Source organism: Malaclemys terrapin, chromosome 2 (genome assembly GCF_027887155.1).
Source record: "Malaclemys terrapin pileata isolate rMalTer1 chromosome 2, rMalTer1.hap1, whole genome shotgun sequence".
Classification (NCBI taxonomy): domain Eukaryota; kingdom Metazoa; phylum Chordata; order Testudines; family Emydidae; genus Malaclemys; species Malaclemys terrapin.
In genome coordinates this window covers 237,235,485-237,251,497 of record NC_071506.1, presented here as the reverse complement: position 1 = coordinate 237,251,497, position 16,013 = coordinate 237,235,485, and the positions used below count along the sequence as shown (strand labels likewise).

At 43.8% G+C, this 16,013-nt stretch overlaps 1 protein-coding gene across 5 annotated transcripts in view; it reads left to right on the top strand.

The window, feature by feature from the left end:
- The first annotated feature begins 392 nt into the window (after positions 1-392).
- NXPH1 (neurexophilin 1) overlaps positions 393-16,013 on the top strand; it is a 169,585-nt gene continuing 153,964 nt past the window's right edge. Inside the window, exons 1-3 of one of the 5 annotated variants that reach the window (XM_054016995.1) lie at positions 393-473; positions 1,034-1,428; positions 2,189-2,350. In XM_054016995.1, coding sequence (XP_053872970.1) covers positions 2,297-2,350 — 54 coding nt within the window. In that variant the 5' untranslated portion in view covers positions 393-473; positions 1,034-1,428; positions 2,189-2,296. Of the gene's footprint in view, positions 474-931; positions 1,476-1,672; positions 1,734-1,776; positions 1,936-2,188; positions 2,351-16,013 lie in introns of those variants that run through there. The other 4 variants (XM_054016992.1, XM_054016993.1, XM_054016996.1 and 1 more) reach the window with 4 other exon arrangements.

Below are 16,013 nucleotides of genomic sequence, written 5' to 3'. Positions count from 1 at the left end.
AAGCACTAATCACAAATCTCCTTTTTATGACCATGTTCCAGACGCAGCCCCCCGAGTTTACACAATATTTTGCAGATCAGAACGGAGCAGTCGGGTTGCGATATTAATCAGCGGGACGTGCTGGGGTGGGGAGCAGCAGGTATCTGGCGGGACAGCTGAAGCCCTGGCTTTTCCAGCCGAGCATGCAGAAAGGTTGGCTCTTGTTTCCCTTTAAACAAACGATAAATCAAGAGCTTCGGCACGCGACCTTTGGCAACACACCCGGAGAAGGACGAGGTCTTGTTCGGGTTCTCCAGAGAAAACGATGCCCCTCCCTGCATTTCAGAGGCCCGGGTGACATTTTTAAATAGCCCCCACCCCGTTTTTTGGTTGTTGTTCAAAGACAAAGCCCAGTGGGATGATCGCTGTAAAGAAGAACGCAGACAAGGGCGACCAGACCTCGCTCCTAAGTAATGCCACTTAGCAGCACTACGGTGGGTAGTGAGGAGTCAGGCTTTCCAGCTCAGCTCCGAGGGGCTGCAGAGCGTGGGGTTGCTCTCTGCGCCCCCTAATGAGGAAACCCTCCATTAAACCAAGAGGCTGGCAGGGGGCTCCCCCAGCACCTGTAACCCACCTCTTAGCCTGTCTTAGCCCGTCCATGCCGCCTGTCTGCGGTCACCCCACGCCCTGGCTCGCTGGAATTCATCAGCAGGAAACGATCCACAGAAAGAATCGTACCATGGGGGGCTCTCTCTCTCTCTCTCTCTCTGTGTGTGTGTGTGTGTGTCGGGGGGGAGAAGCCAGCGGCTGAACAATTCTTTATTGGCATGGGATATTAATTGCTACTGAAGGGGAAACAAACAGTCTCCTGGTGCGAATGCAGTGAGAAGGGCTGGCAGGCAGCGGCGTGTCCTGGCGCGAACAAGGAGCTGGGGAGAGCCCTCTGGTGGCAGGGCAGGGCCAGGCACAGCGCCTGGGGCGGGTTCTGATTCGCCGCCCGCTTTGGAGGGACGGGTGGGCTGTTGCTAAACTCGCTTTTCTCTCCCCCCAACAGGGACTCTCGGACAGTCCGCGGCTCAGACGGTTTATTTTAAAGACGCGATCGGCCCAGGGCTTCGCAGCTAGATTTGATCAGGAGTTAAACAGCCGCGTGCCCCCCGAGCTCCCTCCAACAAGTCCCGTTGAACAGAGATAAACAGCCCGCAAGGCTTCGCAGCGCGGCGGTCGCGGCGCCTAGCCGCCAGACGGGAGCTGGCGGTCCGGGCAGCCTCTCGCTTCTCCCACTTGTAAGTTTCCTGCGACGTGGATCGAGTCGGGTCCCAGCCAGCGGCGTCTCCCTTCCCGCACGCTGGATTCACGGCGGCACCTGCTTCCACGGGACACCTACGCGCGTGACATGGAGAGGCGACGCGAAAGGGACCCCTGGTTCCTAGGAGGCTGCCAGCCACTGTAGGTTTACATGGAGCATCCCTGGCTGCGTTCGGACCCTACAGGCAGTACGTATAGAGAGAGCAGAGCGGGGGCTCCGGCTTGCCCCAGGATGCGGTCCTCCGGGGGCTAGGTGGGGAGGGGGACATCCGCTTAGCCACATGTCTTCGGGCGGCCTGCGGCACGCACGGCTCGGGGCAAAGCCAGGCACGAGTGAGCAGGGGCAGAGTCAAGGCAGCTGTTTTCTTTAAAGTGGGCGGGCGGGCGCGGTTTGGCTTGAACAGAGCCGGTCGGATTTCCGGGAGGCGAATCGGTTTGCCCTGATTGTAAGCGTCGAGGTGCCTCCTAGGTCCCTAATCCCGGGAGCTCCTGCCCCCCCTTTCCCTCCCTTCTCCAGCCTGCTGCTGCGTGGCAGTGGCGGTGGTAGTGAACTAGCAGCCGGCTGGAGCCCGGATCCTCCTGATATAAAACAGCCAGGCAGGTCTGGCAGCCAGTGGCACCAAAGGCTCCTGCCCAGCACACGCAAGGGTGCGCTCCAGCCACCTCCCTCGCCAAAGGATTCAGCTCCCAGGAGCGCCAGCCCCAGCAGCGCGCCAGCCAGCCCCGGACCATGCGATCACTTGGCTCTGACACTGGATTAACTCGATTTTAATCGTTATTTGTCCCCCACCCCTCCGCCTCTCCTCCTTCTCCCCCCGCCCCCTCTTCCTCTCTTCCCCCCTTGTCTCGAAGTCTAACCTTGTCTTGTGGTCATGGGGTCTATAATTTCATTTTTGTCTAGGCTGGTGAGAGCTCTGCTTGTTCTGTAAAGTGGATGTCAGGTGGATCTATGGTCTTGAAGGAACAAAGAGCAAACGAAGGGAAAGCCGTGGAAGTTTGAGCCGGGAGGATGCAGGCTGTGTATTGGTACGCCGTGCTTCTGCTGCAGCCTACTCTCTACCTGGTAAGTTTCAGATGTCCTCTTATCTTGGGGGTGTGTGTGTGTGAGAGAAGGCAATCGGGCATCACAGAAACAAACAAACACAAAACTCATCACCCCACTGGGATCTCAAGCGAGATCTCTCGGTTCCAACAACTTTATCAGGTTCCGGAGCTATTTCTGCTTTAATTTCCCTGCGCCCCCACGCCCCTCTCTCTTTCTCTATGTGTGTGACGGTAAAGCCTGGAGGGTGGACAGCCCCTCTCACAGACCGACTGTGCTGGGGCGGCAGCTGCACCTTCCGGCGATTTTCTGCTAGCAGGGGGCTTGTGACACGAACCAGGAGGGGGAACATCTGCGTCGCCTCGCTTTGAAAAGCTTTCCCCCGTGGTTTGGAGAGGGGGGGGACCTAGGGGTCTGTAACTTTCTCTCCAGATTGAAGTGTAGCTTCTAGAGTTGGCGATTTGTTCAGAGGACAAGTGTATGATATGCAGGACACTCGGGAATTGTATAAAGCAGGCGGGGAATCAAAGTGATCGCCCTGTAACACTCCCCAAATAGGTAAGGGCTCTGAAAAACATCTTTTCCCCACATCCAGGAAGGTAATAAAAGTTCAGACTTTGTATTCGGAATGTCCATTTTCCGGGGCACATTTCCCCATGCCCCTCTCTCTGAAGGGTGTGCGGTGTGGTACAGAACATGCTGTGCTTTTAAATACCCTCTCACTGTGTCTTCATCGCTTATTCTGTACGGTAGGCAAGTTCTTGTTTACTACTTGTTATTGCTGCTAGAAACCCTTCCGGATGGGCATCACTGTCACCGAGCCACAACAGAAGACATTCATTTTGCAATATAATACAGTACCGTCGTGTAAACACTCAGTGACAAGCACAGCTAGTATTTTTTGTAGGATGTGTCATTGACTTCCGTAGCAAATCCCCTTTAAGATTACCAGGGGAACACAAGTAGGCATGAGTGTTATCTCTTTTAACGCATACTTTACTCCCTATATAATCACAAAGAACAAGGACAGACGGCATGTCTTTAGTTCGCATCCCTTTCCTCCTTTGCTGCATAGCGGGCAAACCAAGCTCTATGGATCCGTCCTCAGGTCGGAAAAGCAGTTGAAACTGCTTCTAGGCTCAGGCTGGGTGGAAATAAGGGAGAGCTGCAAACATGTAAGTGCATTTTCATAGCTGCACACTTAATGTTCAGATAGACGCCAAGGGGAAGAGAGGTGTCTTTAACCGGTCACAGGTTCAATGCGAGGGTTCCGGGCTGCTTTTCTGGGCGCTACTTCCTACACTTGCAGCATGTGTCCGCCTGAGGGCGCTGTGCGTCAGTCTCAGCCCAGCCCAGGACACCTTGGGGGTAAGCAGGTGAGCACAGGGGCAACCAACCCAGATGAGAACGCACACTATTGTGTGGCATCTGCTCGTACACCCTCCCCAAATGAACAGCAGCAAGTAAAGAGGCATAACTTAGAAAAAGTGAAACCACCACAGCTAGTCTCCTTCCCCCTCAGGACAAGGCAGACAGCGGGGTGTAGGAGGCGGCAGGACTGGAAGCTTAGAAACATTAAAGGGATAAGGCAGAATATGATGTAAAACATAGACATGACAATTATAGTAGAAGAGAGGGATACTAACGTGGCGCTCGGGTGCCGCTCAGCTAACCGGAGGCAGGACTCGAACACACAAACTTCCCTACACGAGTCACTCCCCTCGTGTCACAGATTGGCGGCACATCTGCAGCAAACGTTGCTACTTTCCGTTAATTTTATAGCATATGAAAAAGCATGTGGCAAATAATCTATCAAACCCAGGCGCGAGATCGATACGTTGTGCTAAATTTTGAATGTGTTTGCTGGCAGTTAAACTGTTTTGCACTTCATTACAACAACAGTGCTGGATTTATTCTAACGCGCCGCAGTCTGAACAACAAGCGCATTAATTCTCCTTTAATTGTAAACTGGGAGCATTTGAAAACCATTCAGTGTGCAAATTATGCTGATTCAATTACCGTTTAGTTACAGACTTCATTACCTGAATGCCTTTTTTTTTTCGCAGGGCTTGGCATTACAGAGGGAAGGAGACAATTTTCCAGTCTCCCTCAAAACAATGCAAAAATATGATACAATAAAATAGAGAATAAAAGACAATTTAGGGGGAGGGGACACTCTTCAGCTAGGTTGTATCTTCTGCCAAAACACTCAGAGACAAGATAAATCCGAAGGATTTTCCCACTCTAAACAGATACTTATTTCAATCTGAATCTTTATACATGTATTCCAACATCTTTCTATATATTTAACCTGTTTTGTGAATGTCTTTAAAAGTTCGAATTAGGCCCTCATGTAATAACAGTCTGATATTAGCAATGAAGCAGGAAGTTTTGATTAAAACTTTAATGCAGTGTCAGGAACCAGCAAGGTGCAACGTTGTGCTATGCCTCTACTTTGTGTGTGTATGTGTACGTGTGTATAAGCCTTACACAAACGCATACAACTGCATAGAGCAGTTACAACCAGGATTTAAATGTTCAGCCCCCAGCCATTTAGGATGTGAAAACAAATACGTTCAGATTCCCACGTAGTTTGTTTAAAGTGCAGGACGGACTTTTGGGGAAGGGTCGTGTAGGGAAAAGAGTCTCCTTACATCTAAAACAGACAATACCCAGTGACAATGTACTTAGCAAGCTTGGGCTGCACCAAGTTAAACAAATATAGATATTTGCCAGTCTGGACTTCCCCTCAAACCAGTGCTCTCCCTCTCTCTCCCCCCCTCCCGCCTTTTCCAATGAAGTCTTGTAAAGTGCAGTTCTATTTTTATGGAGATATATGCCAATAGTCCACCCGGCCTTGTGTGAAATTTATAGAGGTCACTGATGATACAGATAAATCTTAATGAATAGGAATTTCATGTGGAGACTTTCCTTGCAAAAAAGGTTTCCCAGTATTATATTTATTTATAAATAAGGGGATACTCCAGATTTGAACAGACATTTCTTTCTTTCTCTGTTTTGTACTATATTTCTGCACAAAGAGGTGAACTGCTTAATGTGGTTAGATTTGATTAGCACAGTAGATGCATTTCCTTTGGCCTAAAGGAGTACCTTTTTGGTGAAATTAGGATTTAGTCTTTAAGGGCACACGTTTCCTGTTTCTTCAGTCTGGAGGATATTATATGAGGCACATTGCACTACAGAAAGTATTTCAATGCTACATGATTTTAACTAGCGAACCTCAGTTTTACATTGTTCATTCGAAAGTATCTAGTTGCAATTTTCTGATTAAAGTTTTCTTAACTGATAATGCTGCTTCAAAACTGAAAATCGCCTCTGACCTAGCACTAAATATAACTCAAGAAAGAAAACATCACTCATATATTGTAGTCTTAGCACGTCTTCATTTTGAATGACATATATTAAAAGGACATTTTAGCTTTATAATAATTCCTAAATAAAAAGCTTATTATCATTTAATTCCTGCACCAATTCCTGCACACTTCCAATAGTCAGACACTTTGTACTGGGTTGAAGCACATGCTGTAGAAGTGGCTAAAAACATGGTTCTTGGCAAAGAGATCCTAACTGGACTTATTTCTCAAGGATGGGCCAAAGAGATGGGTCGTACCATTTCCACACAAATTGCTAAGGCAATCCATTGTAAGAGTGCAAACGACAGGCGTTTGCTGATCACGGCTCAAGTACATCCACGGGAATGTTACATTCCAAACGGAATAACAACTTAATTCCTGTGCAGCAGTTAAAGGAAACACGATTGATTTGATAAATTAAGATGACAAGCATAATTTCACACAATCAACCTTTTAGAAGGTTTGCATGCAAGCAGTTAAACCATTCCTACTGGATAATCTTTTTGTCATTCGGCGGTTGAATGATGTACATTCTTCCTGGAAATCTCAAACAGTGAAGGTGAAGTGTCTGTTGGTCGCAGGTTTCTATATACCTATTTTCACAATGCACATCCGGATAGACTATCTGCGTTCGATTGTTTTGTGGTGAACTTCCAGTGTTTTACATTAAACGAACAGGGTGCATTTGTTTCACTCCCTGGCTAAAAGTTACCCATATTCACTGATTTGTTCTCATCTGTCAAGAGTATCTGGTGGAGTGCTAAATACAAGAGCAGCGTTGCGGTGGGAGGTTGCTGGGAAAAGGAAACGTATTGTCGCCTTTCCCCAGCCAAAAATGAAGTTACTCACTAGTGTTTTTTTGTAAATTAAGCTTTACACTATTTTTGGTGGCCTTTGCGTTTTCCATGTATTAAAAGTTACATTGCAAAAGATTTAAATTAACTTAAGCAGGCACCACTTTTCGAAATAATTTTCTGGTCCAGAGCCGGAAGAAAACATTAGTAAATAGTTTGCTTAATGGGAATTTTTATCAGGATGGCACTTTTAAAAAAGAGAATAGATCCTGGTTTTCACAAGACAAAGGTTCCTAGAAACCATTTATTGTGAGGAATGATTACGCTTGCAAATGGTTTTCAAAATGTACTACTAGTGTCCTTCGATACTTGACCGGGGTTTTAAAATCATTCCCCAACATTATTGAAGTTTGGGGGCCTTCCGATAATCCGGGTGTAGCTTTCCTGGTGCAGATCAGCTGTTTAAAATTGTCCTCAGTGTACGTTATTTGCAGAGGGGGAGAAAACATGAAGTTAATGGCTACAGAGTTTGTGTACCTCTGTGATTTCTATACGTGTGGCATTGTTTGCGGTCATTTCTGCCTGTTTAATGAAAGCGATTGTTAATGTGAAAGAAGATGTGGCTGTGAAAACAAGGTGATTTTTAAGATAGGTGCTGATGCCCTACTTTTCCAAACATTTCTCTAAGCTGCGAAGGAAAAAAATAGGCAGCATTGTCCTGCAATAACCACCCTACAATATTTTCAAAAGGGTATTTTGAGCTGAAAGCATCTGGGTATTGCTTTTTCAAATAAGCAATTTTCTGCCTTTGGTTTATTTGATGGGGCGCGGGGGGGAGGGATGGGGGGAGGAAGCAGAGGATTGGGAATGCTTTTTAGTGAGTTCACACAATCTTGAACTAGACTCTTTTCGTTTTAAAATGGAGTTTAAATACCGAAAATGCTGTCTTTATATAGAATAGCTCTTCCCTGGAAGACACTGCACGCTGATTGCGATGGGAACTGGATTGCTTGTAGTTGGCAGATTTCCTAGTAAGCGAAGAATGGTGAATTCTGTCCAGAGCTTAAGTTCCTGACTCGTGAAGAGCCATGTGCAGCAGGTAGAAGTTTAAGGAGGTTTTCTCTGCACTTAAAAGTTCCTTTTGCATAGTTCTTAGCATACAGCTAACTCTTTTCAATCGCTGAAGGAAGCAGTTTGGAATAGCTTTCGCCTTTTAGGAGAGGCACCTGAATGTAAACCAATATCCCCGCCTCCGTGTGATTAGCCAAGTCAGTAGCTAGAGGTATCCATTTTAAGCTCCTTAATATTTCCCTGTCCCTCTAAACCGCCATTTTAATTAATAAAAAGACAATTTCCCCAGTAAATTCGAAATTGCGGAGAAGCTGGTTAGCAAATCAATTGCTCGGAATAAACAGCGCCTTGAGAAAATGACTCCATGACCCACCTTTCCTTTCCTAGAATTGGCTTCTGCCCTTCCGATTGCATTTTTGTTAAGTTACGATTGTGATTTATCAGATAGTTTAACTCTCAGCTCGCTCTTCTTGTAAGTCAGCATTAAACCACCTCTTGGGTGCTTTGTAAATACGTCTTTCGCATTTTTATGCAGCAGATTGACATGTTGACGACTCTGCTTTAAGGAATGTGACAATAAAGTGGAACCCCCCCCCCAAGCTTGGCAAGCACTTCATCAAGGATAAAAAGGTTCTGCTGTAAGGATGTCACTCAATTTATTGTGAAAGTCGAATGAATTACGTTTAATGAAAGTGCTCCCCAGATGAATATTACCAGCAATTTCCTGAGTTGGCTCTGTCAGATTGATATGAGGAAATGCCAACCCATATCAAAAAAGATCTCCAATCTCAATTACTATGCAAGCTTTCGAAGAGCTGCTTTTATTGATATGATATATATTGGCGGATTCTCAATGCTATGCAAACTGCTTGCAGTTCAGCAGGACTGCACATTTCCCAGTTTATTGGTTAACCCTGCGGATTGCTGGCTGTTGTTTAAACTTCTATCGAGTGCTCTGCCTTTGGAAGGGGGGGGGGGAAACAACCCACATTCATGAAAAGGTGGCCAGAGACAACAGCCATGTAATTTACATGGGGTTACAAACAGAATAGATTTTATTCTAGTTTTAGAAAGTCCCTTCTGCACGCGTGGGCGGAATCGAAGGTCAACCAAAAATGACTAGGTTGAGCCACTGCAACACAGCAGTATTGGGTCACACCATTGTTAGTGTGTTTATAGGAGACAATCCATAACATTACAATATTTCTCATTTTCCGCAATAGCAATGTTCCCGCTTTCTGCCCCGACCCTCTAGGGCCTCTTTGGACAATTTAGAATTTCCTTAAACCCAGGAGGAGACAGAAAATCTCTTATGTCACCTAAGATACATAAGAATGGCCTTTGTGAGACGCTTTCCTGTTCTATATAGTTTACCTGCAATGACAGAAATTGCTGCTTAGAAATACAGTTCCTTCCACAGAATCCATCTTGCTGGGTTTCTCTGTGATTCAAAGAGGGATTCAAAATATCTCTTCCCTCTCACCACATCCTTTCAGTTTTCAGCTCGCAGAGACTGATGGGGAGGGGAGGATTACCAGATAAGGGCGACCTACTGATCTATAAACCAGTCAAGAACTCCTGACAGCAGGGATCAGGGCCAGTGGAATCTGCATACATGGAAAGAAATTCTTAGCAGGCATTATAGAAGGGGCGGGGGAGATAACCGCCCACCCCTTCCCACTTCTGGTTATTTTTGATTCCTGATTTCATATTCTTTATTGGAGCCAGGGAAAAACTTTATTCAATGAAAGATTAACCTACTTTATTTGAAAAATATCCCCCCTCCCTTGCAGATGTTGAATAGAGCCAATTAAGTTATTTACATCAGTACAGAAGTAGGGGCTGAGAGCGCGGACCAGATGTTTTACCTTCAAGCTTAATGGCGTGCACACTTACAAAAGTGACCTGGGCAGGCTGTTTTTAAAACGTTTGCCAGTCGCTGGATTCCAGGAGAGCACCAAGCGCCCCGCCTTAGTTTTGAACGGGGAGCGGTAATTTGGAGCAGAAAGGGTTTTCACAGAGCGCCGCCCCTCTGGTAATAACGGGTGGTATTGTGTAGCAACACCTCTTGCCCAGAGTTCAGCCGGGGACCAAGGCTGGTGGAGGTGGAATCTTGTCGTTCTTGTCAGTACCCTGGACAGACCCAGTCTGAGAATGACCCCTCTCCAAAACACACACACACACACTCCTCTCTCTCTCTCTCTCTCTCTCTCTCTGCTTCTGGGGCAGGATCCTTATTGTTTTTCAGAACATCTCCAGGACTTCCTCCACTTCTAATGGTAACTTGTTCTCAGACACCCAGCGCTAGAGTTACTGGACGCCTGGTGCTTTTCAGGACCCTGGACAGCTCCTGGACACCCTCTTCCCCCCCACCTCTGACGGCCCCAAAACACCCTACCACCAGACACAGTTCATGGAGCTAGACGCCTCCTGCTCTGCAGCACCCTGGTTAGCTCCCTGCTTCCACCCCACCGCCCCTGGCACTGAACTAGCCGTCACCTCTATCACCAGTCCGCGCTTCCGGGGCTGCAAACTGCTGGCGGATAGTGACAGCTGCTGTATACCGGTGACTTCAAGGAGCAGCGCTCCAGCTCCGTCTGACTCCAGAGCGCAATTCTCTCTTCCTGGCTTCGGAAACAAAGAGACCGAACAGCTGAGATTGATGTCTCATTAACGATCGATGCTACGTTATGCGAAACCACTTGAATAAAACATTTCTCTTTAAAGGCTCCCCGCTACTTAAACGGAGACACCTGCCTTTTAAATCACTGCTAAAAGGACCCGACTCCCAAATTGGGAACGAATTCCTTGTCCGAGTCACTTAAAAAAAATCCCACTTAAAATGACTCTTTACATTTTTAATTATTCCAGCTTTCAGAGGGGACAGTGATTATGTCCCCTCTGTAACAAAAGAAAACGGCTTAGCAAGCAAATCAATGTATTTACTATCATTACTGACTGGGTCTCTCTTAACTGATGCCAAGCCAGACTCACTGTTTTCTATGGCTAAACTGCCCAGGGTGAGGACGTGGGGGGAACCTTGAATTTATCATCATTAGACCGGTGGAAAAGTAACTCATCTTGTTAGGAACGCTTTCATTTGCGCCTCAGTCTTGTCTCTTTCCAGCCCATCGCCCCCCCCCCCCCAGCACTACCTTTGGTCGGAGATATTTAAGTGAAATGTATCCGAAATGGACCCTGGAACATTACTGATGTTGAGGAAAAACACACTCTAGAAAATCCACTTTGTGATTAATTAACAAAGACACTCCACGTTCCTGGGGACAGAACCAGACTCACTCTTTTATTTAGTCAAGACTTATTTTTTTTTATGAGCACCACACATTTGCTTGAACTCTGAACCGTTTCGTAGTTAGAGATTGGAGCAGAGCAGCGATAATGCTCGCTAGGAAACTTTCAGGGTTTGCTCACATATGAAATAAGCGATTGTTTGGCGCTCCCACGAGCTGCGTCCTACTTTAAGTAAGAGATAATCATTAGCTATGTCCTCTGATCGCATAAATCCCAACTTACTATTGACAGAGCTGTCCTCTCGGGGTCTGCTAGCTGAAAGGCGGTTGTCAATAAAACACAGAGTTGACAAGAAAGGTGTAACTGGATGACTGATGGGACGTCCCTTCAGTAACGGCCTGTGATGGGAATTGACTGGGTTGGGAAAAGTTTTAGGTCAGTCTTGCATTGATGTTTGCACCAATTAGAAGCACGCAAAAGCATTTGGCGGCAGAGGCGGTCGCGCATTTGCTTAGAAGCGAGCCATTGAATTCCGTATGATTAAACTGGTACACCAGGTCCTGGGGACTGTATTGTCTGATTCGTAGAGATAGTTCTACCCACAAAATGCCACCTTCATCACTGTCTGTGTCTTGCAGACAATCCAGCCGCAGACAAATGTCTCGGGTAAGGGCGTCTGCTCAGTCCATTGCACCCATCCTCCTCAGTCTACTGCATCCATCTACCGTCTCTTCCTCTTCAGACGATAGCTGTTTCCCCTCTCTATCGTATGGTGAGGCAATCTGTCTACCAGCTGCTTGGCTTTCTGTTGATATGCCCTGTCAATTAATACACGTGCCTGTCCAGCTTTGCCAGCGCCTGTTGGTTTGGCGCCTCTCCTCTTAGAACCACTCCATCCTTAGATGGTTGGTTGACCGTCTGCCTGGAGAGATTATCTGCTTTGTATATTCACAGATTTCTGAAACGAGAGAAACTGTATTGTTTTACTTTGTATTCTGGATGCCTATGAAATGGAAAACTTTAGTACTTTGCTTTCCTCAAACCTCACTTTCTCATCCATGCTCAGTTGGTGCACAGATGTTCAAAGAATAAAAGCTTGGGGTCTTTTTTTTTTGAGGGAAGGGCGTTCTGATTTTCTGTTCAACTTTTAAAATCCACATAATGCAAATATGCCTGCACACTATTTATTTGCATATTTTTTAAACCTTTGCAGCTCCCTGGAAATGATCCCCTTGATTCTTCCTTTTAGCAGCAGAGCTGACTGCCAACATAATGCCAGGAGTGCAACGATCTAGTAACATCATTCATTGGAACCACAATGTCTTTTAGAGCATCTGTAATTACAATCTATGAGCTCTACATAAAACATATTAAGTGGAGTGTCTTTTGAAAGCTATATTTATGTAGCTTGCTAACAAAGAAAATTAAGGAAGCACTTATTATGTATGTTGTACAGTTTTCCTGATTTAAAAAAAAGTACCGATTATTTAACTTTCTAGTTATAAAGTCTGAGGATTATTGACATGACTCAAAACCCACTGAAGTCAGTGGGAGCTTTTCCATTGACTCCAAAGGCCTTTGGATCATGCCTTATGTGCAAAGTGATACCCATAGATACCTGTGCTAGATGCAATTTCAAGAAAGTTAAAAAACATTTATTGACTTCTAACTTTCAGGAACAATCTCCCTATTGTTAACCACTGACTGTGAGTTGGAATGTGTAGTTGGCACAATGTTTTTAGCATCCGTCCTGGAGCTGCATGCAAATCAGTGGAAATTATTAAAAATAAAGTAAAAATATATACTTAGAGTGGTGCTGAAAAGGCGGCTTGTATAGGACAAAACTGGGCCAGATCCTTCAGTATTATATGAGGTAAAATTCCTATTTAAGTCAATGAAAAATTTGCCTGAGCCAGGGCTGTAGAATTGGTCTTTTACTGATCATGTAGAGCTTTTAATCATTGCAAGTTTTTTGTTGTGTTTAGACTCCAGTCTAAATGGAATGCATAATATACTAAACATCTATGTAGTTCTTAAAAAAAGTTTTTAAGTAAAAGTTCTTTTATGACAAAGTCTGACAATGCTAACATATTTATCTTTATATTCGTTTTTTGTAAGTCATTCATGATTGAACTTTAGCAAAACAATTCTTCAGCCAGGTTATCTTGTCAAGAAATGCCATAGGCCCTCAGGTATATAAAAATGCTTGTATGAAGTTAATGGACTGCTTTATATATATTTACAATCTCATCAATAGTGTTTGAGGTCTTTGCAAAAGATTCCATGTATTTAAAATGGGAATAATTTGCAGGATTGCTGCATAGTCAATAGCAATATACTATAAAACGTTGAGATGTTTGAATCAGAGTGTTAGTTTGATTTATCACTAATTTAGAGTCATCCTTGGTGTCACTAATAGCTGCTACAGAACGCTTTCTCATACAGCAAAGTTCTCTTTTAACATTTTTGGGGGGAATGATTGACACATTCAAGAAGGTTTTATATGAAATATGACTAGGTATAGCATAACAATATTATATTTTTATGAAGGATACAACTGCTGATTTAAATGATGTTCAAAGATCACTGGAACTAAGGTATAGAACAAATAGAGAGATAGGACATAAAAAGATGTGCATAGTAAATAGCACAATACACTTCTAATCATTTAAAAACCTTGGGCCTAGTTCTACCACATTCACTCTTACTAGATATTACTTTACTATGGGATTCTGGGACATTTACTCATGTTGAGTGGCATTTTACACCAGAAGAAGTCCTGTTCACTTCAGTGGGACTACTCATGGTGTATGGTACCAGTCATTGTAAGGGTGTCAAAGTCTGTCTCTGTGTGAGTAACTCCATTTATTTCATTGGCACTACTCAGCTATGTATAGATTGTAAATCACTTTTTTGCATTGGTAAGTAGTTACTCAGATGAGGAGTCTCATTGACTTCAGTGTAAGGGGTTCACAATCTGGCCCTCAGTAAAGCAGTAGTCAGTGTTAGTAAATGTAGCAGAATCAAACTCTATACATTTATATGGGGTCAGGTTCTGATACCCTTACTTATATTGATTAGCAGCTTACTCTGATAATAGTTTAATTGACTAATAGGATCACTCCATCATGTAAGATACTATTCAACATGAATAAGGATAACAGAACATGGACAAAATAGTGTGTCTTTAATAAAATATAACATTGGGGAACTATAGTACAGCAGATGTCCTGGAGAAGTTGGTGGGTGGGTTCAATGCAGTTTTATTGTAGCCATGTTGGTCCCAGGTTATTAGCGAGATGAAGTGGGTGAGGTAATATCTTTTATTGGACCAATGTCCGTTGGTGAGAGACACAAGATGTTGAGTTTACACAGAGCTCTTCTTCAGATGGGTTCAAGGCTAACAGTGGATTATAATGATATCTTTTAGTCTTTCAGTTTGTCATAATCAGAGTTTATAAAGAGAATGTGTAAATATGTGAGTAGGTTAAAGGAAGGTCTGAATGCTACTTATCTTCATCCCCACAATTTATAGATAAGTATGACATTGTAAAATTATAGCATTGCATTCCTTTGCAGATATTACATGTTGGATAGAGGAGGGGTTTGACATCATGCAGTCATAGGACTATGAAGACTATGAATATATGTTAACTGCAGGAGCCAACATCAACTATAGATAACAGGTTTTTGAGGATACAGGTCTTGATTCAGTAAAACACTTAAGAATGTGCTTGAACTGAAACACATATTTAAAGTTAAGTATCTGCCTTTTTGGAGAAAGATGGGATTATTCACATGTTAAGGATTAAACATATTCTTAAATGCTTTGCTGAATCCGGGCCATATTGAATTAATGCTATCTGTGTTTTGCACTTTTACGGGTAAGGTAAAATATATTCTTCTCCCGACCCAAACAAAATTCCACCACATTTGCTATATATCTAATAAGGTTACAATGTTGTAGAACAATATCCTTACCACAGATCTTGCTGAATTTATTGCCAAATTATGAGACCTGGCATCTGTTAAAATAATGTATTATGCATTGCATACAACTTCTTATCCCAAATATATTCCATTCACAAGTAATATATAGTAATTAGCTTCTGTTTTTCTAAAACACTTTTTCCGACTCATGAGCTGGGAACTGATCTGGCTGCCGATTCAACATATTAAGAAATTTGCTGCAAAATATCTTCATCTTCTTTGAAATTAAATCAAAAACTGACTTTTCAAACAGCTCATTCTGTTGCCTTTTGATGTAATATAGCAATGCAACATCAGGGGCACCATCATTTACTTGTTTCACAAAATTACAAAAAGATACAAACTGCGGCATATCTGAGGAAATCTTGCATGGTCAGTATACAGTAGTATTTCTCTGTTTTAGATTTGAAGTTTAATTACTATTGATGTGGAGATTTTGCAGAGCCGTGCAGATTTTTTGCTTCTTTCACAAGAAATATGTGTTTGAATGATGAGCATGGAAGACTAGATTTTTAACCTTGCTTATTCTAGCACAGGAAACTTGCATATTGATTTAGGGCCTGAGTCTGTTCTGTTGAAGTCAGTGAAGAAGTCTTGTCATCTATGGAAGAAGAATTGTGTCCTTAGCTTGAGAAGTATTTTACTTTTCAATGAACATTTTGGAACAATATTTCATTGCCATTTTAGAGTCACATGCAGCTGAATGCAAAACAAGTCCCAAGGCTATTCTTGGTCAGAGTTGGAAGGAAAAGAAAAGGAAAGAACCTTTTGGCCTCTCTAACAAATGTAATAAAACAAACGAAAAAGCTTAGAAATGTTACTAATGGTAAGCAGTGTTCAGTATGAAATCAGTCCCACAAGGTGTTGAGCAACCTCAGCTCACAGTGAAGTCAATGAGAGCTGAGAGTGCTCTAGTCTAGTCTAGTCTATACTGCACACATCAATGTGGCAGTGAGGCTAGCAGAATCAGGTCCCAGCTTTGTTCTACCACACGACTCCTCTTTTAGAGCCCAGTCCTTTTTATCCTTCCACTGGCAAAGCTGCCATTGGCTTCACTGGAATTTTATCCTGAGTGAGGGCTTTAGGATCAGTCTCTAACTTTTCATCTTTTCACTCTGAGCTTAACTTATACAATTATAATATTATGAGTGAACCACACCTAATTATACATAATGAATCGATGCTGCTGACAGCTGGTGGAGA